The sequence below is a fragment of the Grammomys surdaster genome, unplaced genomic scaffold (genome assembly GCF_004785775.1).
Source record: "Grammomys surdaster isolate TR1022 unplaced genomic scaffold, NIH_TR_1.0 186, whole genome shotgun sequence".
Classification (NCBI taxonomy): domain Eukaryota; kingdom Metazoa; phylum Chordata; class Mammalia; order Rodentia; family Muridae; genus Grammomys; species Grammomys surdaster.
Window position 1 is genome coordinate 3,690,980 of NW_021604631.1, and position 25,833 is coordinate 3,716,812.

Genomic DNA, 25,833 nt, shown 5'->3' on the forward strand with positions numbered 1-25,833 from the left:
TCATTCATGTCACCACACACACTCATTCATGTCACCACACACTCTCAAGTTAACATTTTCAGCTACCTTTTGGAGTTAGACAGACAAATATAGTACATATTATACAGAGACATACAGAGTAACAGTCTTTTATAATTTTCTTACTGATAGAAATTTGTTTCCATATGTATCTGATAGAATCTTATACATAATCAATTTTGATGATTCCGTGTAAGGAATCTGAGTAAGCATCCTGTGTCCTGTAAGCAAACCATCTTACCATTTCCTGTTTCTTCATTAGAATCAGGAAGAAAATGTCCCTACCGGCACTTATTTCTGTCTGTAGACCTTTTCCTAGGCTGTGTTTCTCAGAGACACATGGGATTTCTCCTTCTCTGGCCTTGATGACATATGTGTCATTTTTAACCCTGGAAAAGTAAAACTTTGTCTTCATGAGCACCAGTAAGCATACACTTCAGGTTCAATTTCTAACTTGCACCCCAAAAGATTCTTCCCCAACAGCTACAGTGCAGGTTCAGCCATTGTGTGGATTATGCTGAATATTCCTGTCTGGACAATATGATGTTTATTTCTACTGTATCCACACATGTCTATGTCTCTTTTTCTATCAGGTTTTAATAACAAGAGTGCAGCCTGGACTTTACATGTTCAGTAACATACTTTAGAATCCCAAAACTGAAAATTTAGTAAAGGCTCAGAGTTGTTCGGTGAGTAGCTTAATAGAATTTACTGATACAATATTACCTAATTCAGAAGTCATAAGAACCCTCTAGAAAGATAGATATGTCAGGTTAAATTGCACTCTGATACCTTTATGATTTTTAAAGGACAATTAACTTTATCTTAAATAGCCCACCCCAGACGACAGTCAAGCTGCACAGCAATACTTACCTGTTATTCTAAATCACACTTGTTCTGTGTCTTAGGGGAAGTTTCCGCACACTACCTCAATCCCATCACTTAATTCATCAAAATTCTTTCATCTTGTTGTCATCGTTTTGTTTTTATTGTTGTTGTTGTAATGCTTTTTAATTTCAATTTTTTTCTGAACATTAGCTTGTATTCTTGCTGGCAGAAATGATTCTGAGTTCTTGTTAATTTTATAGAACATAGTTACTGTGACTAACAAGGAGGCCTCAGTGTTTGCTTTTAAGGCTTCCCCTGATTGGATGAGGCTCAGATGCATAATTAAGAGAAATCTCATTTCCTTAAACTTGAGTACAGATGAAAACTGCATCCATGAAAACCCATGCCCAGCATTAGCAAAGATCGCACTTGGATAAGTCCTTTTAGTTAGGTTGGCTCGGGAAGATAGGCATCATTGCCAACAATCATGATAGAAATGAATGATTTAAAATATCCTCAGTTGCTGAGTGATTTTTACTTAGAGAATTGACTTATAACTGTCTTTACAGAGGGTAAGAAAGAGTGAACCAAAGAGCAAACAGGCACAGAATGTACCTCTTTGAGTGAGGACATCACAAACTCAGGACCAGGAGTACTGCTATGGCATCCCTACACTTAAAGTCTGAGCCCCACTACTTAGTATTTGGCACCAAGTGAGTTTCTCAGTGCGTCTCATTTTCTACAACATAAACTGAATAGCACAGCTCTTGTCATCACATCTATTATTTCTAGATAATGAAAAATATTGTTCTTCTCAGTGTGAGCCCTCTTTAGGGCCGTGGAGGGGTATAAGTCAATCAAGGCACAAATACCTTGAAAGATAATGTGTGCTTTTTTTTCTTTGTCTTTTTCTATTGGTTATTTTATTTATTGACATTTCAAATGTTATTCTCCTTCCCAGTTTCCTCTCCATAAACCCCCTATTCCTTCCTCCCTCCCCTGCCTCTATGAGGATGCTCCCCCACCTGCCCATCCACTTCTTCCTCAGTACCTTGGATTCCCCTACCCTGGGTCATTGAGCCTCCACAGGACCGAGGGATCCAGTGATAAGCAATAAGGCAATCCTCTGCTATATATTTAGCTGGAGCCATGGATTCTCCCATGTATACTCATTGGTTGGTGGTTTAGTCTCTGGGAGTTTTGTGGGTCTGGCTTTTTGTTTTTGTTTTGTTTTTTAATATTTATTTATTTATTTATTTATTTATTTATTTATTTATTTATTTTATGTATGTGAGTACACTGTCACTGTCTTCAGACACACCAGAAGAAGGCATGAGATTCTATTACAGATGGTTGTGAGCCACCATGTGGTTGCTGGGAATTGAACTTGGGGCCTCTGGAAGTCCAGTTGATGCTCTTAACTATAGAGCCATCTTTCTAGGCCCAATAATGTGTGCTTTTGAGCCTACTTCTTCAATCAAGAAAAGCTTCAAAGTCTACATCTTGGAAACATAATAAGGAACTAATTTCAAAATTTTAAACTCAACCCTAAAAGGAAGGAGAAACTAAGATGGGAGAAGTACTTTATCTACACCTTACTTGTTAATTCAAGAAAGAAAACTCTCAAGGATCCAATGCCAGTCAAATTGCTCATTATTCGATCATGTATATAAACATGTGTAAGGTGACTTACCAGCCAGTGATCAATACAGGGGATTAATTACGAAGGTGAAATCAAGACCATGTCTTGACACATGCTATCTCCAGCTTTTTGAGTGTTCCTGCTCCCTTGATTCTGACCTCACATCACCAAAAGACAAGCTTCAGAAAAAAAATCAGGGGATGTTCTACAGCTGTCATTTCTTTTATAATCAGTGTCAGAACTCAGACATCTGGATGATTTAAGAGTTGAACAGGTGCTTTGTATCCCTGCTTACTGACGTTTAGTAGCTATCCCATATAGAATGCAATTTTTTTGAGTTTTTCTTGTACTGAAATATAATCACTATTTTTTTCTAGTTGGGATTTTTCTCTCATTGATAAAAATCAGCCACGTTGATTCTTTACTTTATACGGACTTAGTTATTTGGTTATTCAAATTTTAAATGATAAGTTCCTTAATTATAAGTGTGGTGTTTGTGTGTGTGTGTGTATTATATGCATGTAGTGCAAACATGGATAATGTTAACCTCTGCATATGCCTGCATCCTTCAAGAGATGCTCATGTTTCTGCCTCTCGTCTTTCCATAGGAGAATGGAGATTGCAGATGAGTGCTCCTTTACGAACCTTTAACACAAACTGGGGATTTGAACTCAGGTCCACACATTTAGGTGACAACTTTCCTACTTCAGCTTTTTCCCATCTCCTTTTAACTAATTTTTAACAAACATACACATTTAGCAAATTTTTTACCCAAGTAATAGTTAAAATCATTAGGTAATTTACGAATGACACATTATCAAATAAACTGTACTGAATATTTGGGGGGCATTTTAAAATTCAGAAGTATCATAAAGTAGTTTTTATGAGATAAAAATGGGATTAGACCTTTGATGGTCTCTGTTGAATATAAATTGAGTCATTTTTAATAAGAGAGGCACATATATGCTCTGTGTGCTTTATATTACAAAATTCCAGAGAATTGATGCAGAAGTGTTGAAAAATCTTTCTACGGGTGTAAGAAGTCTGTGGATAAATTCTATTAGACAGTATATATGTATATTTTTCAATTAATATATTACTTATATATGAAAGTGGTCATATGTAAAACAATAGCTTTCTTTAGTTAATATGCTCTAAACCTTCAATGTTTATGTAAAATTGCTAATTTTATTTTATTGAGGTAGCCTCTGCAGCCTCTATGAATATATATGCATGTACACAGCAGTTTGAAACAGTGACAAGATTCAGCTCACTGTGTAACTAAAGCTGATCTCAGCAAGACAAAATGAATACAAATGTACAGACAGATCAGTAAAAATTCATATATACAAATTATGTATATAAAATATATATATAATATATACACATTATATATTACATATTTTAATATAAATATATTTATTTTATATTAAATATATAAATATTTTATATATTTATCTATAAGACATACATAATATTTTAATATAAATACATAATATAATACATAATTACATATATACTTATATAATATTTATTTTTATATAAAATAAATAGCACAAAACACTAGAGAAAAACATTGCATGAGTGGAGAATATTCCTTACCATGAATGGGCAAAGCTACTATAATTACCATCTGAAATAAAACAATATAATAGAAATTCATAAGGATGAATATTTAGAATTTATAGCAAAGTTATGTAAAACTAAATTGCAAATATAATTAAGATAATAACACAGAGAGCATCAGTGAATGAAGCTTATGAGTAGACCTTTTAAGCATATGTTAACATTACAGTAGGAAAAATAGTGTTATTGGTGCACAAAGCAATAGACTATGGAGGAAGGTGCAGTTAGAGCCAAATATATATGGAAATGTTAAGTGGGTGACAGAGAAGGTTTTGAAACTTTTGGAGAAAGTGTGAATTATTCAATAAACACTTCTAGGGCAAATTTTAAACTATTTGGAAAATCACTACTGGAGATTTCATAATTTATTCTATGTAGCCCATATAAATTAGTTTTGAATATGAAGTAGTAGAAATCAATTACTATTAAATAGTTAATATTTTCGGCACACAGAAAGTCGTTTTGATGATATGGCAAAGTTAAATAAAAATATGATATGTGCTCCAATGGATCATTGTCAAAACAAAAGGCAGATTTTTAAAATATCAATACATAAAAATAAAAAACCTTGGAAAACTAATAACATGCAATTAAAACTTCAAACCTGTAGAATGTTAGAACATTTTATGTATGATTTGTGAAGTAGTTTGATATGATGATTCTAATTTCTATTTCCCAGCTATGAACTAAGAATTCGTCAACAAGTGCCTTTACAAACTGGCTAATAACTCACCTTCCAGAAAGTCATATTAACAGTCAGAGATCTAGGAGGTTAAAATCTGGTACAACAATGTTTCATGCACCACCTATTGCTTCTATGAGTTAAAAAATAATCATCAAAATGTTCCAAATAGATTATTTACTGGAATTTTACTGTGCCCTTTAACTCAATTCTATGTATCCGGTAGAATGACATAGTAGCAAATATGACCTAGAAAAATATTTTAAAAATTTTGTAAATCAATAAAAGCCAAAGCTCCTGAAGTGCAGACCTGCAGACTAAGTCAGACTGCAAATGTGTTTTTCTCTCTTGTTCATATCTTCTAACAATGAGCCAGTATGGAAAACTGAGAAAGCATATATGAAAATACAGGTTTCTGGTGCTATTTTATATTTCTAATTAGCTGAGAATTCTGTCTCCAGAAATGACAACTTCTGTTCTTAAACTGTGTAAGCCCTCACCAGCCACTCAATACATCCATGCCCCTGTGCATCTGACTGGATATTTCAGTTACTAGCTTTGCACCAATGAAACAGTGCATTGGTGTGTTCCTCAAGTTACAGCTCTCACGTATTACGTATGCATGTGAGTGAGCACATTCCGCACTGAGATATGTGTAGGAAGATAAGGACTCCAGCAAGTCTCAAAAGTCACCATTGCTTTCAACTGTGCTTCTATTGACAGCAGCAAATGAACCAACAGTTTGTGGGTGTTCCCCAGAACTTAACCAGAAGCGAATGATCTATTACGTACTCATGCTAAGTGGGTAGTTCTTGTGGGTCAGCTATTAGTGATTCTAAATGGGTTTCTTTTCCTTTTGGTTTCTTCAGTGTTATAATCTGAAAATCAGACAATGGAATCCACAGTCATTATTAGTACCCAAAAGCAAAGAAAAGTCCTATCATAAACAAATCTTCACATTTTATTTTTAAAAATAAAAACACACCTATTTCTGTTTCTTTGTCTGCTTGCTTTCCTTTAGTTGAGACTGAATTCGGATAAACTTTGGCACTGAATTCTGTTCTACAACACAAAACACAAAACACATTCCAAAATTCTTCGGAATTTTGTTTAGATTTCAGACTTCCACGGAATTGTCCGTACAGCCTTGCCTGCACTTGGCAAATGTTGCTATCCCTCCGCTCATTCTCTCCAGGAGATTTCCCTCTATTCCACTCTCTACTTGCAAAGCTGCTCCGGCCATGATTATCACGATTCCGTAATAGAGGCTGTAAGTCATTGGATGTCTATTTTGAGCCTGTCCACTAAATAAGTTCAGGATGAAGTCATTGGTGCAGAGGTGTCAGTTAATTGCAGCGGCAGACAGCAGAGAGAGCAGGATGAGAGAACACCCTTACCCCAAGGACAAGCCTTTGCTGTGACATTCCAAAGAATACACAAATGAGCTTGCCAACGAAATTGCCTTCCTTCTCAAATATATGATCCCCTTCTTCTGCGCTGAAGCCACATTTTAATGAGTTGGTAGGTAAATAAACAGCACAGTTGGTAGAATTAGTTCATGCTTACACGTTTTCAATTTTGAGAGTGAAATGAAGATACAGATAGCAATTTGAATCTAATTTTCAAGCTTGCATGGATGAAGGGTCACAGAAGAAAGCTGAGAGGTACCAGGATACTGGGGGTTGGGGGGTGGAAGGCACCCAGACAAAGAAAACTTACTTGCACAGAATGAGGCCCTTCTTCCGGGCAGGCACCAAAGCACTTGGATTGAAGGGTCAGGGAAGTGCTCTCATTGTGGACAACCAGGTTACAAGTTCTGCTATTTTGGAAAATTTGTATCTCAGGAAAATGTAAGGAATGCCACTCTTACCATCTGTCAGCACCAGATAGAGGCTAGAACTGAGATAAAGTGTAGCCTAAGAACTTTCAGAGCCTAAAGCTGTGCTAGAGTCAAAAGCTCTCACTGCTATGGAGAACAGAAATCAAAAGCCAGGAGGCTAAATCACATCTGAGATGTGAGGACGCCAGCAGTTTACCATCGCAGACACCTGCACTTTCCTCGAATTTTAAACCAACACTACTGTTTAAAAACAAATAGATCTGTGTGAGAATGAAGAGGCAGTGTGGGAGGATAGTGGATCTACTGTAAATCTCCTTGAGTTCTTGAAGAAGACACCATCTTGCATAACTAAGCATTTTATTTATTTTTATAAATAAAATAAACCTGTCTTATTTTTATGAGAGGTTTTAAAAAAAATCTCTCTTAGATCATTGTCTCTAGAGTCTTAAATTAAAAGAAGAAAACATGACTATACATAAATATGCACAGAGATATACAAACACAGACACACACTCACACACATATAGACAGACACACATTGCACACATACATACAAAGACATGCACACGCACACATGCACACCAATGAACATACACATGCAGATATACAAACATATTTACACACATACACAGGGACACACACATATTCACACACACACACACACACAGCATTGCAGGAGGAGATCTAGCTACAGGTTAGTTAAGACAGACAAGTGAATGGTTCACACACAGTGAAAGGCAGCCGCGATGTGCCCGGATCTCTTCCTACTGCTTTATCCAGCAGTAACAAGCCCTAAAATTAAAGGAAAATCCTCCAGTCAATAATCCTGTCATTTGAGACTGAGTCTTATTTTACAGCGTATGTTTATTTAATCTAGTCATTAAATTGGCCTCTGAACAGGGTTGAACACCTATATTCCTCCCCTTTGTGTGTTTATTTCCTTTTCATTGTATAGCCCAAACATGGAAAATATTTGCCATCCTTAAAAACACTGCGAAGGATTTAACATTCTTTAAGAATGTATTGGTGGTCAAACAGAAGCAATTAGTCGGTTGTATGTAAGACATACAGCCAACAACCAAAAAAAAAAAAAAAGTGTATTCTGACAACCCAATACAGGCTTTGCTGTGATCAGACAAGAAGGAATCTGTTTATAGTTAATAGAGGAAGCAATAACTAGCCAACTTCATGCTTGCACAGACTTGGGTGATAAACAGGGATAACCTCAATATAAGAGATTTTTGACTTAATTAAATCTTTTATTAAATGAAATTAATAGACCTGAGTTATGAAATTTACCAGTTTAAGAAAATTGATAATAAACTATCTAAACAAGAGAAAATGATCAAAACATTTCAAACAGACCCACAGCAGAGTTGCAATGTTGAAAATTAAGAAATAATTTTTCATAGTCAACCATTGCCAATTTCTAAGCCTTGAGTCTCTAAGGGTTTTGGCATGGACTGGAGTTTGAACACCCCAGTAGCCACTATTCATAGGATTATCTTGGAATCCGTAAAAGACTAATGACTTTAAACAACGAGAAGACTTGGCCGAAAAGAAGTTCAGGCTATAATTTCTGAGCGGGCCCAGGTATCAGTTTGGGATTGCAGGAGTATCACTGTAGCTTTCCATCAAGTCAGAGTTAGTAGGGTCCGGTCAGGACATGGCTTGAACCAGAGAAGCACTGGGCTATGCAAAGAAGACACATTAATAAGAATTAAAATCTACACAAGACCCTGCTGATGAGATAGGCCTTGTTACCCATTTTGTAAATGGCACATCTGACTTTAAGTAGCCTTCCCTACCATGGAGAACCCAAGTTCCCTTTTTTCCTTAGTTCTCTGCCTACTGTAGGTTCCACATCCTAGCAACAGCCCATGGAGCGGGAGTGGGGTGGGGGGTGCAGTCTTCTTCCACCTCTTGTTCCTAGACACCTAAATCCTGTGGTATCCATTCTTATCCTAGCCCCTTCCCTTCCATTGTGAGTTTAGATCCAGGCTTCCTGCAAATTCCATTCTCTTTGGTCCCTGGAAGGTCTGGTCGAACCAGTGTTACAACCAGTGTTATTAACTCTACAGTTTCACTCCAGATTTTCAGATTTTTCATAATCTATCTTTATGTTTTAAAAAGCACCGAAACCACCAAGCAGTGGTGGCACACGCCTTTAATCCCAGCACTTGGGAGGCAGAGGCAGGCAGATTTCTGAGTTTGAGGCCAGCCTGGTCTACAGAGTGAGTTCCAGGACAGCCAGGGCCATACAGAAAAAACTTGTCTTGAAAAACAAAAACAAAAAAAAACAAAAAAAACCCAAAAGCAACCAAACAAAAAAAAGCACCAAAACCCAAAGTTTTATGTGATTTAATACATTTACTTATTGAATTAATTTCAGGCCTTGCAAAAACTAGACAAGTAGTGTACCACCCTCGTCTAAATCCCCATCCCTGAATCAAAGATTTCTAAAGGTTTCACTTAACTTACTTCAAATTTCTTTTTGGTTTTTGCTTTAAACTTGAAAATAAAACAGTAGTATGTCAAGTCATTTTAAATCGTTTTATTCATCCCAGTCTCACACACCTTAATCTAGATAATCAGAGACACATTTGATGATTTGTTTTTTATTCTCAGACTTACATATCTGTACTTTACTGAGAACAATTCATAATTTTCCACATCATTTAACCTCAGCACATAAAAATATTGTTTGGGTTCTATAGATTCACCGAATCTTATAAAGTAACTGCTTCAGGGTTTGATTGCCAGAAGGTGTATGCAGTTCATAGAATGAATAAAAGAGCCAGCTACTTCAGTGACTCTCAAATCTTTAATTTCATGTATGGTTTGGAAATGTTAGGGTATAATGGATACTGTGACAAGCTTTGGGACAGATCTCACTATCCCTCTCTCACACTGTGTCTGTTAGGGAGGTATTTCTATAATCTAGCTAGTTACTTAGCTAGGGACCACTCCGTGTTACTTGCTAGTTTAGGTCTTGTTTAAAGAGCTCAGCCTAGTGTGCACTTTTTTTTAACTGATGATACAAAAAAGAATAAAAAGAGAAATACTCAGTAAAGCAGGTCAAATTGTCAACTCGTGGCTTTACAATGGGCTTTGAATCCAACCCAACAAGGGGAAAGCCAGAGGCAAGCTGCTCACAAGTTATGTCCCTAAATGCAGAACAGAGCCAGGGAGGTTTCAACATAAAGAACAGCAGCTAAGGCATGGTCTACCTTTGTGCAAAACCAAGCCAACCCAAATTCAGCAAAACAGGGAAAGAACTCAGGGGGTAGGGGAGGGGAAAATGATTCTTCTTTTGGGCTGTGGACCACTGGTAGGTTTCCCAAGCTTTGGTTGATGGCCCCACATATCCTTGCACATATAGGCAGCATTAAAAGAATCAAGTGATTTATAAATAAATGAGTGGATAAAAAAGAAAGGAAAGGAGAGAAGAAAAGAAGGAAGGAAGGAGGGAAGGAAGGAAGGAAGGAAAGAAGGAGAGTATATGTATTCAGTAAGACTGGGAGGATAAGAAAAATAAATTGTGTGTAATCAGATTTCAATCTATACGCCTATGCAATTCTCAATGTGATAAAAAAGAGATGATCCACCATTGAATCTATCCTGAGAGCACCTTGGGTGAATATTCCCATTTTACTGGCCATTTATGACTCATGCATGCAAACAGACCAAGGTTAAGATAGATGCTGTCTTTGGCACAGTGCAGTTGCTGATGGTGGGAATCCTCAGTCCAAAACAGCTAGTGGTGCTGGATCTGTATCCCTTCTCTTGCTATTGGAACTCAGCTGCAATCTAGCTACAATTTCTGGGGTTTAGAATCAATAGGCTCTGTTTCTTGTACTTAGAATACTTCCATTTAATGCACTGAAAGCATTATATCATAAACAAAGTTAAGTTTCTTATAATGGTGCTGGAAGAATAACATGGCCTCAGGGATCTGGCAAAGGTGTCTATGGAGTGGCTTTAAACAGTCAGTGGCACTTCATACAATCCACATAAGCTATAGATAGGGCAGACAATGAAGAGATGTTGAAACCAAACACTTGTGTTTTTATCCAATTGGACAGTCTACAGAAACATGAGAAAGAGAAGTCCTAAGGCTGTCCTACCCCTCCAAAACTGCTATCGTTGGTCCAGATGTTCTTTATTTCTTTTGATACAGGGTATTTTCTTTCAGTTAGTAAAACTAATAAATGAAATGATTTTTTGAAAAGTTCTTTCATTGAAAATAGCACCTCCAATGGCTGTTAAACGTGATTTCTGAATTAATTTATCCTTATTTATAAATTATGCTCTGAGCATCAGAATTTTAATAATTTCTTAATGGTTAGTTGATAACTGCTGGTGGAGGTAGAGCCATTCGTCCTTGGTGATGTGGCCAAAGCACACTTTCAGTATTTTGGTTCAATCTAATCTGTAAGGTTCTAAATTTTATTTCTTACACCATCAGAAAGAATAACTTTTGAAATAAGATGTAAGCTTAAGATCATCAAATGATCTTTCTTGGATCTACAGGTAAAATTTTTAAAAGAGGTTCACTGTCATAGCCTCCAGACATCTTGCTTAAGAAGACATTAGTTACCAATATTTACATTTTTATATTGATGATACCAGCATAGGAATCTAGATGCTTGACATGGAAATGGGATTTTTTTTTTTTTAGTCCAATGTTGAATGAAGCAAATGAGAGAATAAGAAATCAATTTTACTCATGAAAAAATTATTCAAATTGTTTTCTTGTGTTTGAGGAACAATGCAAAACGTGTTCTTCATTCTTTTATGTTACTTCTTTTTGTTGTGCTATATTTGTTTATTAGAACCACCTGTTAAATGATAATCAATTCAATCATAGTGACTACTTAATGAGTACCTACATGGAGCCTACTGCATTATATCCTGTGAAGAATTGTGAAGGGTACATTTATTTTCTATATATCTATTAGATCAATTACATAAGAAAAAATGTTTCAACAGATCACATGCCCAGCAAAGGAAAGAGATAGGCTTCTTTTTTAGGTTTTGCTAAGCTAAAGCTTTAAGTACCACACCCACAAACACATCACAGCCATCCATAAATAGAAGTTACAGGAAGAAGAGTTGTGTCACCCCAACAAAGTGAGAAGTCAACCTTTTCTGGCACCTCCCATAGCCGAATAAATAGAACCTTTGCTCTTGTCTCCCTCAAAAGTAAAGGTACACTAAATCCATGGTGTTCTTCATGTTTGGGCATTGCTTATAGAAGGCCAGCTGTGTGGCCTGAAAGTTCCCTTTCTGTGGCATGCTGTCATATTGTATCAATCCTTCCTGGGAGGATTTCCTATCCTAGAGCCTTTATAAGAACAGAAAACTTGCTTTGCTTTCCTCTCATAAGACATAGGATCTTCTCCAACTCAGAGAATATCCAACATGAGAGCACATCATGTATGCATTTACACAGTGTTTGGCTGAAGATTCAGGGGCAAAGTCTCCTAGCTTATTTCCTACATCTTGAGATATGCCACAGATTAAGTAATTGCAAACTTATACTGTATTATTTTTTAAGTCAAGCTAAGCATATTCCCGTCTCATCTCAGTCAAGAAATCATACTCAACCTGTTCTGCCAACAGAATGATGCAGTTAAAAGCTTGCTTCCTACCAGTCTTGATCATTAGCTCCCACCCATTTGCCATCCTATATCGGATGGTCTTTCCTTGTCATGCATTGTTTATGAATGAATGGAAATGGCACTTCAGTGCCTATATGTGAATTGCTCAGTTCGGTTTTGTTATGTAACTTTGGATGGCCAGTAACTCCTTATGCTGATGAGGCTGGCTTTGAAATCACAGAGATCTGCCTGCCTTTGCCTCCTGCATGGTGAAACCAAAGGCATGTACAATTATTCCTTTCATAAACTGCTCACATTTCTGCAACAATTTACTACATGGCATGGAGAAGGGGACAGCAAACCAGTTGTGTCTGGCCTATTTCCAAGCACAGATGGTGCAGTTCAAGAAGACAAGTGTCATTTCTATCATATTTTCCACACTGGGCTCAATCAACACCAAACTTGCCCTTAGAGAAAGGTGTCGGTTACAGTTCTGTGTTGATGATACAAAGCTTGGATTTCCAGAAAAACGTGACGTCAAAGAGTGTTTGGAAAGAATGGAATCAAAAGGGTTGGGGGTTCAGCTCAATGGTCGATCTCTTGCTTAGCTTGCACAGGGCCCTGTCTTCAATCCTTAGCACTGCAAAAACAGATAAAACAAAACCAACAGAGTCTACAGGCAAAGGGGGGTCAGGGACACTTATATATTTAATTTTTTTTTTAACTAAGGTAAAAGCAAAGGGAAGGACGTCAGAGAAGAAAGGAAGGGATCACCACAGGATGATATATTATATTATACACTTTTAATGACGCTGTGGTTGCCCAAGGTTGTAAACAAGAAATGGTTTTATTTCAAGCTGTTAGGAGATTGCTCTGGTTTAGGACATAAACTTCATTCTTTCTTTCCAACTTGCTTTCTATTGGGACTCTAAATTAGTGCTTTAGGGACAAGAATCTTTGCTGACTCCATACAGCTTTTCATGTCTCCTCATCTGAATTGCCATTCCATCATTTAGTGAAAGTTTTAATCTTCTCAATGCTCTTGGACTTCAAGTTTTAGTGAGATAACACTATGGTCATTTCGCCGAGTTCTAGAAATAGGCTGCAATCAGGCTCTGGGGAAACAATCATTTTGTGTTTGGATTAGAAACAATAAAAATAGTTACTGCCCATCACTTTGTATAGTTCATTACTATTTTATTTTTATAGCTCCATTGACTCTGGTATGAATCATAAGGCTATAAGCCAGGTGTTATTTGTGTCATTGAAGAGTGGGAAGTCTCAAAAGTTGGATCTTTTGGAGGTGAATTCATTTCTCTGGGCTCCACACAGCCAGAGTAATGTCTATTCTAGAGACAGACAGAAGAGAGATGATGCCAATTCACTGTACATTTCTGTGCCTCAAATGATAGTAACCATAAAGCCATATCTATGAAACAAAATCTACTCATTTGCATTTTTCATAGAAAAAGCACTTTTTTTTTTGTAGAAAGAGCAATGTGTTACATTGATAGGTAAGGTTTTCTTTCCCTTTCATGGGCCATGTACCCTGAGACAGATGCAGAATAAATGTATTCCTAAGTAAACTATGTGTCTTAATCTCTACCCAGTTATTTTCAAATTGTGCTGCCTGAATTTTCCATTATGCTCAGAGGGAATTTCACTTGGGTGTGAATTATTTACTTTGTGCACAACTTCTGATACCATTTATTCTCATTCTAGTTGCCAGGGTTCACAAGGGCAACATAAACACCTCACACGACTCATAAATGCAATTCCCTCTTGCCTCCCATAAGGTGTGTCCTTGAGCTACAACCCAAAGTGCCATGTTGACACATGCTGTATCTCCTCTCCCAGTGGAAAGCATGTACATCCTGGAAATTTCTCCCTATAGGGGACATTGTTTGGTTTTGCTCAACTTCTTGAGACCAATAGCTTTCATTCCAGAATTTTCTATCAGGGTTATAGCAAGCATCAATTCCTCTGCAAATTTGATTCTCATTTTTAATTCACAGCAATGAATTAACTAATTTAGTGTTATTAAACCAGCAGCCTGCCAAGTTCAGGAGTTGGGGGAAGGAACACCAGAAGAACAAAATTTTAAAAGTCAGCTACACAGTTCCAGCTTCTTAAAACAGAAAGACAGATACAGCTGTGAAATTACAGACAACTTCCCACAGCTCTGTGGCCGTTGGTCCATTTTCTCTTCTGTGTCACAGGGTTGCCTCTGATTGGATGTTTGATCGGTGTTCACAGTGTGCTACATGTTTCATGCTGTAGCCCTAGGCCTATGCATTTTACTATAAAGGAGTTACAGTTTTTTGAAAAGGAGACAAAACAGAAAAAGCCTAAGTCTACAGCCTTCATGTGTTTCAGAGTACTGTTGAATTCAGTGCAGAAGCCAGTGTGCTTACTTACTCACAAGAGATGTGCCTTTAAAAGCTTAAAAGCCAAGCTGGGCACCGTGGTGCATGCCTTTAATCACAGCTCTTGGGAGTGAGAGGCAGATGAATCTCTGTGAGTTTGAGACCAGCCTGGTCTACAAAGGAAGTCTATGACAGCCAGAGCTCTGTTACACCGAGAAACCCTATCTGGAAAAAATCAAAACAAACAAGCAAACCAGACGATGTAAAAGCCTGAGCATTCCCTGGTTTTAGTGTGTCTATGTGTGTCCGGATCCCTTTTTCACTGTGGCAGGAAGAACACTCTGTATGAATAACTAGAACGTGAGCTGCATACAGTGGGAAAGCTCGGGTCCTTGTGAAATCACGGCTACCACTCCTTCCCTGTTAGTCATGGCACTTTTCTAGGGTAAGTGGTGTTTACATTGTGTTTTGAAGAAGTAAACGACAGTGTGGCTGACATGGACTGGAAGCTTGTCCCAGAAACACTAAGAATAGTATTATGTTTGACAGGCAGCCAAAACAGCCAGCATGTTTACCCTGCAGTAAGCTTGTGCATAATCCTGATGTTCTTCACATTGAAAGAATTCATGAATTCTATGTGTACTGACTGGAGGATCAGAGTGCAGTTTCAGCTACATTCGCTCTCCTGTCATTGGCTGCTTTGGTGGTGGTGGTAGTCTTTTATTGTTTGTTGTGTTTTTTACATCTCTATAATAATACCCATGGATCTTAAAGGTACAGCTTGAAACTATAGTATGTATGTTTTCGGCATGGAATTTTTTTTTAATTCAAAATTTTACATAATGAACTTCTAGCAAAGCCTACCATTTTGTGCTACAGTTTCCTAAATGAGAAAAACTCATATTTCTTTGAGAATATTTTTGACACACTTTTTTTTTTTAAATAACACATCAAGTCTGTGCGGGTAAATGAGTGTGTGTCTTCTTTTAGGATTTCTAAACCTTCACATACTCAAATTCAAAGTCCAAGAGCAGTGGCCTACCACCACTAAAAGCGTACGTCACTGAGAAAAAGGTGATGGCACAATATCTGGAGTCCTGCAAGGATGAGTCGAGCATCGTGAATGAAAGGAAGGAAACAGAGGGAAAGGGATGATCAGAGCGTATTTAGGGAAGCTGTCCCAGGGAGACTTCTATATTTATTTTGCTCTATGTTGGTCAACCTTCCTCTGAAAGCCTTAGCCTTGGCACTCAGCCCCACATCTGTCCAGCATCGTAGGTAGCAGGTGAGTTTCATCGGATCCTCTGTCTCTCTTCGATTAGAAATCCCCTGTGGAAGAGAACATGCCCTATTTCTCTATGGGTTTCCATTCATTCTTCACTTCCACCCACACAGACTGTGACACCATTTGAAGATCTGCTCATTCCAGGGCTTCAGAAGATATTTTGGCACAAAAAGAAGCAGGGCCTTTATTCCTCCCAGTGGGCCATTGCCACCACAACTGCAGCTGCAGTGAGATGCAGGAGCTGGTGAGGAAGGATGGAAGGACGGGTACCCACTCTGACTCACAATGCCTTGGCTCAAAGGCAAATCAGATCGGAGGGGAAAAGGTGGAAATGTGTTCCACGTCTGTGTGACCAAAAGTTAATAACATAGAAGAGAGAAACAAACCACGTCACCCACGATTGCATCAGTATCAAACTGTGCAAAACAGAATGTTTCTCACAGAACAAGGATCTTGCTCCCTAACACTTCTTGGAATAAATATCTCCTCAGCTCTCCTTTGCCTTTTTAAAAAAAAATAAAAAACTTATTTGGTCTCTAACAGTGTTAGTGAGAAAAAGTGTACTTAACATCAGTACCAATAATATTCATTAATTAGTGGGATTAAATGAGTATTGCAAAGACCTAAAGCAGATTTTGGATTATCTACTACAGTTCATGTCATGAAGTAAAAATTGCATTTTAATATCATTTATCAGATTAACATACAGCATATTTGTTGAACAATAATATAAAGCATCAAAAATGAATAAGCTTCATTTGTATTTTAATCAATGATAACAGGTAAAAAAAAATATTGCATCTCATTCCTAAGACAGAAAACTAACTTTTCCATATTATCATCTGCTAATCCCTTGGTGGGTGCAACTCTGTCTCCATGACATTCTAATACTTTTTCTATTGCCCTGTAAGGCAACTTTATCTTTTTTCCATATTTTCTACAATGGAATTTTGCATTGAAAGTGTTATGTATAATATTGTTAAGACAAACTTTTAAACATCTCAGAACATACTATGGTATTTATACCTCGTATATACTAAATTGTACTCTCCTACCCTGTTCTCAAATCCATGACCCCTTCTTCTGTAATTATTATTGTTTATCTCTCTCCCAAATTCCTTTAGTGTTGCTTGTATGTATATGGGTTTAGGACTGATCACTTGAGACTGAATAATTTATTATGGGTTCAGAAAACTAACCCTCTCTCTATCAATAGCCCACAGATTAAGTTTCCCTGACTTTCTTTTTATGCTTCTAAAACGCGTGCTAGTGTGCAGTTTCCATGCCAAGGTGACATCATAGAAATAGTGAAATAACAGATGTCAGGTAGGCCTGAATACAGTACAGTGTGACCTCTCAAAGCCACTGACCACTGTTAACTTTACAAATGGAAAATTGAGAATAACACATCGTAGGGGCATAAGAATCATATGAAATAGCATGTAAAAATTTGGAATGCTTAGACTGCTCACGCATTGATCACATTCCACTCTGGACATAGTTTTATAAGTGCTTCCATATATACCTCTGGTGTTCTGCCCCACCCAAGGATTATTTTCTAATTAACCCATCTGTATTTTCTAATTAGACATTCCTGTCTATTACATATCAGAATTTTAATTTTCTCCATAACAATTAAAAAACTTGGTGTCAATGTTTAGAACTGCAGTGCCACTGAGTGAATGCTGTTGGTGATACACTGGGTGTGCACCTGTGTGTTTATAGGTGCGTGTATTTGCAATGTTCATGTTCCTGTGTATGTACGTGTGTATATGTGCACATGCCTGCATATGCATCTCAGTGTGTGTGCATATGCCTCTGAGTATGCATGTGTGTGTGTGTGTGTGTGTGTGTGTGTGGCGCGCGCAAATGTGCGCATGCGAGCACACGCCATTGTGATGGAAACTTGAGTCTTTCACATGCTAAGAAGGCACTCTAGCATTGATGTTCCTCTGTTTCCCTCTACGCCCCTCTCACACACATTTTGTGATGATTGGTTTTAGAAAAATGTTTAGAACTATAAATCCCACATTTTTTTTTCTGTTTTGAACACCACTTACTGGTTACAAGCTTTAATATTGACATCTCCCCTCAAAGATATAGTCCTTGTCCATATGGAATGTGCATACTTTTGTATTCATCAAGGACTCAACTTGATATCTAAATACCAGGCTTGTTCTTACAGGTCATTGGTGTTTGCACATGGTTTCAGCTAATGGGGGTATCTTTAAATAAAGGATAATTATTCATTTGTAACAGAGTCTGCACAGAAAACCACTGATGTGAATCTCAAGTAATTTTACTCTTTGATCCTTCGATCAATGTGTTTCAAAAAACAGCAGCCACCCCAGGACTTGCTCTGAAGAGTAATTACGCTCACAACATGCTGACTGTCCTTGTGATGATTTTCTTGATAACACTATTGTTGACAATTTGCTATCATTGACAATGAGAATTTATTACTTTTATTACTTTATTCATCCCACATCTTCCCCCTCATACATAGCTTAGACGTGCATTGACACCTTCTTCTCTGTTAACTATTATGAAAGGTTAAGAGAGGTGATCAATTTACATCTGCTTTGCAGATTTCAATATTAATAGCACATGTTTCCTCCGTAGCCTTTATAGACTATCATTCAGGGAAATAATATATCTTTAATCCTTGCTACAACCTAAAAGAAAAAAATGGTTTGAAAAAAAGGGAAGATACATTTTATTGAATTTTAGCAGCAAACCCAGAGCTACATAGCTAAAGGATGGAGTGGGATAGACTCGCAAACCAGTTTTAATTTGCATTTCTCTGATGGCTAAAGATGTTCAATATTTTCTTCCCAAATACTTACTGGCCATTTGTATTTCTTCCTTGTGAGCTATTGATTAGAAAATTTAGGGGCTTGAGTGTTCAAATTATATGTGTGTGTGTGTGTGTGTGTGTGTCTGTGTGTATGTATGTGTGTCTGTCTGTGTGTGTTTGTGTGTGTCTGTGTGTGTGTCTGTGTGTGTATGTGTGTGTTAGCTACTATTCTGTCTGATGCATAGTTGTTGGCCTCAAGTTCTAAAACCCAGTTCAAGCCAGTGCCTCTCCCTGACTCCATCCTTCCAATCTTGTACAGACTATATAAAGTATTCAAACTTTATGAAGAAAACATAGAACAATGTATGTTCCTCTCTGCTATGTATACAAAGAAACTAGGTGAAGACAAGTTTTGTCCTCATGCTTCCAAAATACCTTTTAGGACCTTATTATAAACTAAAGTGTAGCATACCACGTCACACATTTACCATATGAACGTGAGTGCTTTGAAGTCCATCCCCATTGTAAGCATCTTCTTCCTCTGTGATCTAATCTTATTGCTTTAATGACCCCAGAAATTTGGAGAAAAGAAGTGAGGAGAGGCTGGTGGAAGCAAGCTACTATCTCTCATATAAGGGGAACAACCCTCACATAATGTGTGCATCCTGTTGGAAGAAAGGATGTCCCTGCTTCAAATTACTTGTACTTGCTTCTAATTGGCATGTTTCCTGTTGTCACACTAGTACTGTCACAGATTAGTAGGGTATCTCTGAAAATTCCTGAGTTGCAATAGTCACTATAGCTCACATCCCATAGAGCTTTCAGTGTTCAATGTGGATAAGAATCCCAGGTTCAGTAAACTATCTGTCTTGACAGGCAACCTGTACATATTTGCTCCTCAGAGTCTCTCATTAAGTACAACCCTTCAAAGGAAAAGGGAGGTAGATGGAGATTATCTTAAAACAAAACAAAAAGCCTGTGGTAAAGTGCTGAGTTTAGTTATAAATTATTTATTCACTGTCCTAGCAATAAGTTTCTTAAACTCTTATTATTATCTCAGCTTTCTTCTTTCTGCAAGGGAGATGATATAATATATTGCATAAACTTTCTATCACCCTTAATACTCACTGAGGAAATGTGCATCTGAGAGACCTAAGGCTGCATATTCTTTTATGGTTTTTATTGAAAAATAATTCATGCCATTTGTAAAGAAGAAAAGGAAAGAAAAGAATAGTAGCCTGCCTATTCACTGACTTAAAAGTGATTCTCGATCACTTTCTGGAACTTTCTGGGCCATAGCTTCCTCTTCAGCAAAATAAAAGGTTTGTCAAAGAAGAGTAAAACAATAGATTTAATAGTGGCATGAAACAAAAAAAAACATTTGGGATATTGTTTTCATATAATCATATCTGTCATATCAATAGTAAATGATGGTTCTTTTATAAGGTATGGAATTTTATAAATTCTACTGTCAAGTAAATATGGACTTCAATTGTAAAGTAAAATTGAGGAAACCAAATTTACTTTGATTGGATGCATTGGTTAGTATATTGTCTTTTTTATCATTACCTTCATTAATAAGGAAAAGGCTCAAGCTGCCATAAAGGTGTTATTGACTATAAAAGTCACACATTCAATTTTGTGTTCTGTTTTAATATTTCATTTCTCCCTGGTTTAATTTTTCAAATCTAGAAGTTTATGGTTGTTTTGAAAAAGTTTTAGCTATATATTTGGTTTAGTCATTTCAACTCATAAAGATCTAGTGATATAAACAAGTAGACAGATAAAGAGACACTTGTGTCTGTATATGGAGATACTAATTCTGTTATTGAATCATGAATTCATCATCAGCCATTAAGAACCATTTCAATCTTTTATCTATAATCTTTGTCTCTTCGGTGGTCAGACAGGATACAGTATATATTCAGGACTGGGAAGTTTCTCAAAAGGAAGAAATCCGATATGTTTTGAAACAATATTTATACTACATTCATTAACTTCATTTTATTTCCCTGCAGGTTTAAATGTTTCTTTGGCCGCTTGACTACTGAACACAAAATGAATAACTCAACTAACTCCTCGAACAATGGCTTGGCTATTACCAGTCCTTACAAGACATTTGAAGTGGTATTTATTGTCCTTGTGGCTGGATCCCTCAGTCTGGTGACTATCATTGGGAACATTCTGGTCATGGTTTCCATTAAAGTCAACCGCCACCTTCAGACTGTCAACAATTACTTCTTGTTCAGCCTGGCCTGTGCTGACCTCATCATAGGTGTTTTCTCCATGAACTTGTATACCCTCTACACTGTGATCGGCTACTGGCCTTTGGGACCTGTAGTATGTGACCTTTGGCTAGCTTTGGACTATGTTGTCAGCAATGCCTCCGTTATGAATCTCCTCATCATCAGCTTTGATAGATACTTCTGTGTCACAAAACCTCTGACCTACCCAGTTAAGCGGACCACAAAAATGGCAGGCATGATGATTGCGGCTGCATGGGTCCTTTCCTTCATCCTCTGGGCCCCAGCCATTCTCTTCTGGCAGTTTATCGTCGGGGTGAGGACTGTGAAGGATGGAGACTGCTACATTCAGTTCTTTTCCAATGCTGCCGTCACCTTTGGCACTGCCATTGCAGCTTTCTATCTGCCTGTCATCATCATGACTGTGCTCTATTGGCACATATCCCGGGCGAGCAAGAGTAGAATAAAGAAGGAAAAGAAGGAACCCGTGGCCAATCAAGACCCGGTGTCTCCGAGTCTGGTGCAAGGAAGAATTGTAAAGCCAAACAACAACAACATGCCTGGTGGTGATGGTGGCCTGGAGCACAACAAGATCCAGAATGGCAAGGCTCCGCGGGATGGCGTGACTGAAAACTGCGTTCAGGGGGAGGAGAAAGAAAGCTCTAATGATTCCACGTCAGTTAGTGCTGTGGCCTCCAATATGAGAGATGATGAGATAACCCAGGATGAAAACACAGTTTCCACTTCCTTGGGCCACTCCAAAGATGACAACTCTAAGCAAACATGCATTAAAATTGTCACCAAGACTCAAAAGGGAGATGCATGCATCCCAACGAGTACCACTGTAGAACTAGTTGGGTCGTCAGGTCAGAATGGGGATGAAAAGCAGAACATTGTAGCCCGCAAAATTGTGAAGATGACCAAGCAGCCTGCCAAAAAGAAGCCTCCTCCATCCCGGGAAAAGAAAGTGACCAAGACAATCTTGGCGATCCTGTTGGCTTTCATCATCACGTGGGCTCCATACAATGTCATGGTGCTCATCAATACCTTCTGTACACCCTGCATCCCCAATACAGTGTGGACAATTGGCTACTGGCTCTGTTACATCAATAGCACCATCAATCCTGCCTGCTATGCACTTTGCAATGCCACCTTCAAAAAGACTTTTAAACACCTCCTTATGTGTCATTACAAGAACATAGGCGCTACAAGGTAAAAGACCTTTACAAAAGAAGAAATGCAGTCAAGTATGTCTTAGGGATGGACAGGGACAAGAAAGCTGTGTTTATAGTGATCTGCCCTTGCACTTTACAATCTTACTACAACGTGCAATTAAGGAGTTTTAGAGACACTCTCATGTGCCCATGCTCCAGCTTGAAAAAATAAATAATAGCCTTCACCTTATAAACCCTGTCAGTTAAGAGACACGCTGAAATTGCAGATCTAAGCAGCAATCTCTACTGTCTCCTGCTTTCTTGAAGAAGGGCTTCAGAATCTACAATTTGATGTCTCTACACAAGAAGAATAAATGTATTAGTTTATTGTTTCTTTCTGTTGTTACCCCCATCCCCAGCCCATGAGGTGATGAGAAAGAAATGGCACATCACATGCTAACACAGAGACCTAAACATAAAGAAGCAGGCACTATACAAAGAGAGATAAGAAGAAAGAAAGAAAATCAAACAGGATGCGGAGGTGGTCTGCAGAGCACTGAACATATTCTCGGTTATGCTATGCTCTGATATGAAGGATTTTAACAGAATCACTGCTTATTTCTTCTCTCTTCCTCTTTCCCATCACAGAAAGCAAGAAAGCAAAACAACAAAAGCCCAACTAGGCCATACTATTTTTTTCTACTATTTTTGTAGTTCCTGGTTTTATATTGTATATGGATAGTATCTGCAGGACTTCTAAATCTGGCCAGAGTCACACATGAAAATGGACACTGCCGCTCCCCACTGTGTCATTGCATTCTTTGATGGTGTACAAACCTGTAAGGATTCCATTCACCTGAGTTCCTTCGTGTGGAAAATTTTTACCCATCTGATTTTCTTCTCAACTAGCCCATTTTAACAATGTAGTCTGCCTAAGACAGAAATACACTTGAAAAACCAAAGTCATTTAAACTTACTTTTTTAATCACATTAGAAAATGGTCAGTCTAGTTGGAGAAAGTTCACTGAGGCCAGATAAAGTTTGAGATGAGAAGACAGAAGGCCAGAAGGGCGATCTGGTTGAACGTGAACCTGCCTGACCCATGTGCACAATGTTAATGTGTACAACACAAACTCTTGACTTTGTCAGCAGGAATATGATGTTGGTGTGCTCATTTGGATCTCAATTATTTTACTGTGTCAACCCCAAGAGGAAAAGATCTTATATTCAATGTCTGTTAGTAGATGGTACTCAAATGAAGGTTTCTATAATCAGACTAAGACATGGGGTGGGGAAATGGGTCATACAAAATATTTACTAATACTACCTGTTCCGTGTTCTTCCAGTTGTCTTCAAATCTCTGTAAGATAATGTTGCTTCAAAATTCACTCATCAAACAGGATGAGTTATATTAATCTTTGTGGCTTAAATATAGTGGAAAACCAAACAGAGGCAAGATATGCCCACAGACTCTGATGGAAGAGTACATGTGGTTCTCGCCATGCTATTTCCCACAGTCTAATCTATCCACAAATAGCTGATACAGAAATGATTATTAAAGGGTAACACTAAACATATAACGTCTGTGTGGGAAATCCATACTTGACACTCTAAAATAAATGCAGAATTATACCAAATCTACATTAACTAGTTATTTTTGTCTTCATATAATTTCTTCCATTAAATGTTATGGTATTCCAATCAGATTTTCTAAGTGGAGGCCTGATGGATAGAGATTGAAGTTATAAATTCATTCATAAACTTCAGATTCCCACTGATGTGCTTTGATTCCTTCTCTGCCATTCCACGAGTACTCACAAGGCAGGTTCATCAGTGTGATGTCCCAAGAGTTACTAGAGTTATTTCATCTGACTTTGCGTATCAGTAACATCTCAGCAAGTGGGTGATAAAGGATGGGAGAGTAACAACAGCAACACTGTCAGCTAATAAGAAGCAAGTTGCTAACAGTATATGTATTTGCCCTTTATGAACAGAACTTACTGTTTGAGTAATTTCAGTTGGTTTTAACTTCAAAATCTCCTATCTGTAAAACATAGATTTGGTTCAAACAGATTGATTTAATCTATAATTAATTGGTGTAGTTCCCTTACTTCACAATTATTAAAATGTAAATTCTGGATTTTAAGATTACATTTATTTTTATGTTGTTTCTTCAACTAATTGAGTAGAGAAGACTTCACGCCAATGGATTTCTTGGTTTCCTGTAAGAAACGTTATCCATCTGTGTTGTATACTACTGTGGTGCAAACATGGCTTCCATTGGGGCCACCATTTTGGAGGCCAGTATTCAATGTCTATCTCTGTTTGCTTTAAGCCCAATCCACCATGAGCCAATCTTTGTCTTGTTCTATGTTTTATTGTATTCTTTCCTTGATTCATTCTGTGCCTAGTAATTTATCACAGCTGGCACAACTTCATTAAAAGAGAAACTATCAAGTTCAAGAAGAAAATGAAGGCAATCTAACGTACCACAGAAATGTTCTCAAAAGAATCAGAAAGAAGGAAGGACATTGGCATGTTTGGAGGGAGAATGTCTTCAAAGATCTTTCTTTACTGTTGCTGGCTTTGCTTTTTTTTTTTTAATGACTCTCAGGCAGAGGCAATTTTTACCCTATGGGCACTTAGTAATATATAGGGCCATTTTGATTATCACAACTGGGAATAGGCATTTGTATCTAGTAGGAAGGAGCTTTGAATACACAAAGTATGCCCCACCTGCAAAATGATTTGGCTCAAAATGGCAATGATACCAGGACTGAGGAAGACAAGTTTATATTAAGGGATTTCTGAAGCTTCCCTTCTTAATTCTCCATCATTTAAGCAAACAAACAAAAAAGATTAATGCAATTTGCTTTCTTGTGAGCAAAGCTCACTCATCGGCTACTATAAATTCTCGCACTAATTAGGATTTGAAGAGCACAGACCACACCTACATAGTGAAACCAGCAGCTTTCATACACCTAGAGCACTGTGGCATCTTAATGCCTGGTTATAAAACCGAGAGGCTGTGGCTTTGTCCATGAACATCGCTGCTTCTAGTCTGATCAGTTTCTACTGGAAACATCATTTCTTTTCCTTTCAAACTAATGAAGAACCCTTTAAAGAAACAGTATGACTCATCTCCTTTGCTTTCAATAAAACTGTCAGAGGCTGTCAAACCTTTATTATTTTTTTTCTTCTCATAGCAATAATGTAAATATCCCAGAGTGGTATTATGAAAAGAGAAGATTAAGAATATAAATAGAGGAGCCAGCTCACTTCTACAGTAAAGAAATGATTGCCTCTTGACCAAGTCATGATTATCTTAATGACATATCCCAAGTATTGTGACAAGGTCACCAATACAGTGAGCTACAAAGGATAAACCATTTGGCTTGATACGTGGAATCTTGAATCCCACATCCGTCTGCTTTTTGCCTACTCAATGCTGTTTGATCCTGAAGAGATGATGGTATGAGGGAAGATTAAATTTCAGAATGATACCAACCGTTATTGACCAATGCAGCCAACTTTTATTTTCTTGTATTTAGTTCATCAACAGTTGCTCCCTTTTTCAAGTTGATAATATCTTCGTCAACAACCATAGCACTGGTGTTGCAAATAGATTAGAAAGGCAACCATGGCTGGGTAAACTTGTGAGACATGTATTCTCAGCATGTATATACAATGCCATGCCTCTCCAATAGGCTTCTCTTAAAAGGGTGCACGCTGTAGCATGAACTCTGTGT

General features: G+C 37.6%; 1 protein-coding gene across 1 annotated transcript in view; it reads left to right on the plus strand.

The window, feature by feature from the left end:
• Chrm2 (cholinergic receptor muscarinic 2) overlaps positions 1-22,307 on the plus strand; it is a 132,768-nt gene extending 110,461 nt beyond the window's left edge. The window contains exon 3 of the mRNA XM_028768452.1: positions 20,706-22,307. Within this exon, the coding sequence (XP_028624285.1) occupies positions 20,746-22,146 (1,401 nt within the window). The 5' untranslated portion in view covers positions 20,706-20,745 and the 3' untranslated portion in view covers positions 22,147-22,307. The remainder of the gene's footprint in view (positions 1-20,705) is intronic.
• The last annotated feature ends 3,526 nt before the right edge of the window (positions 22,308-25,833 follow it).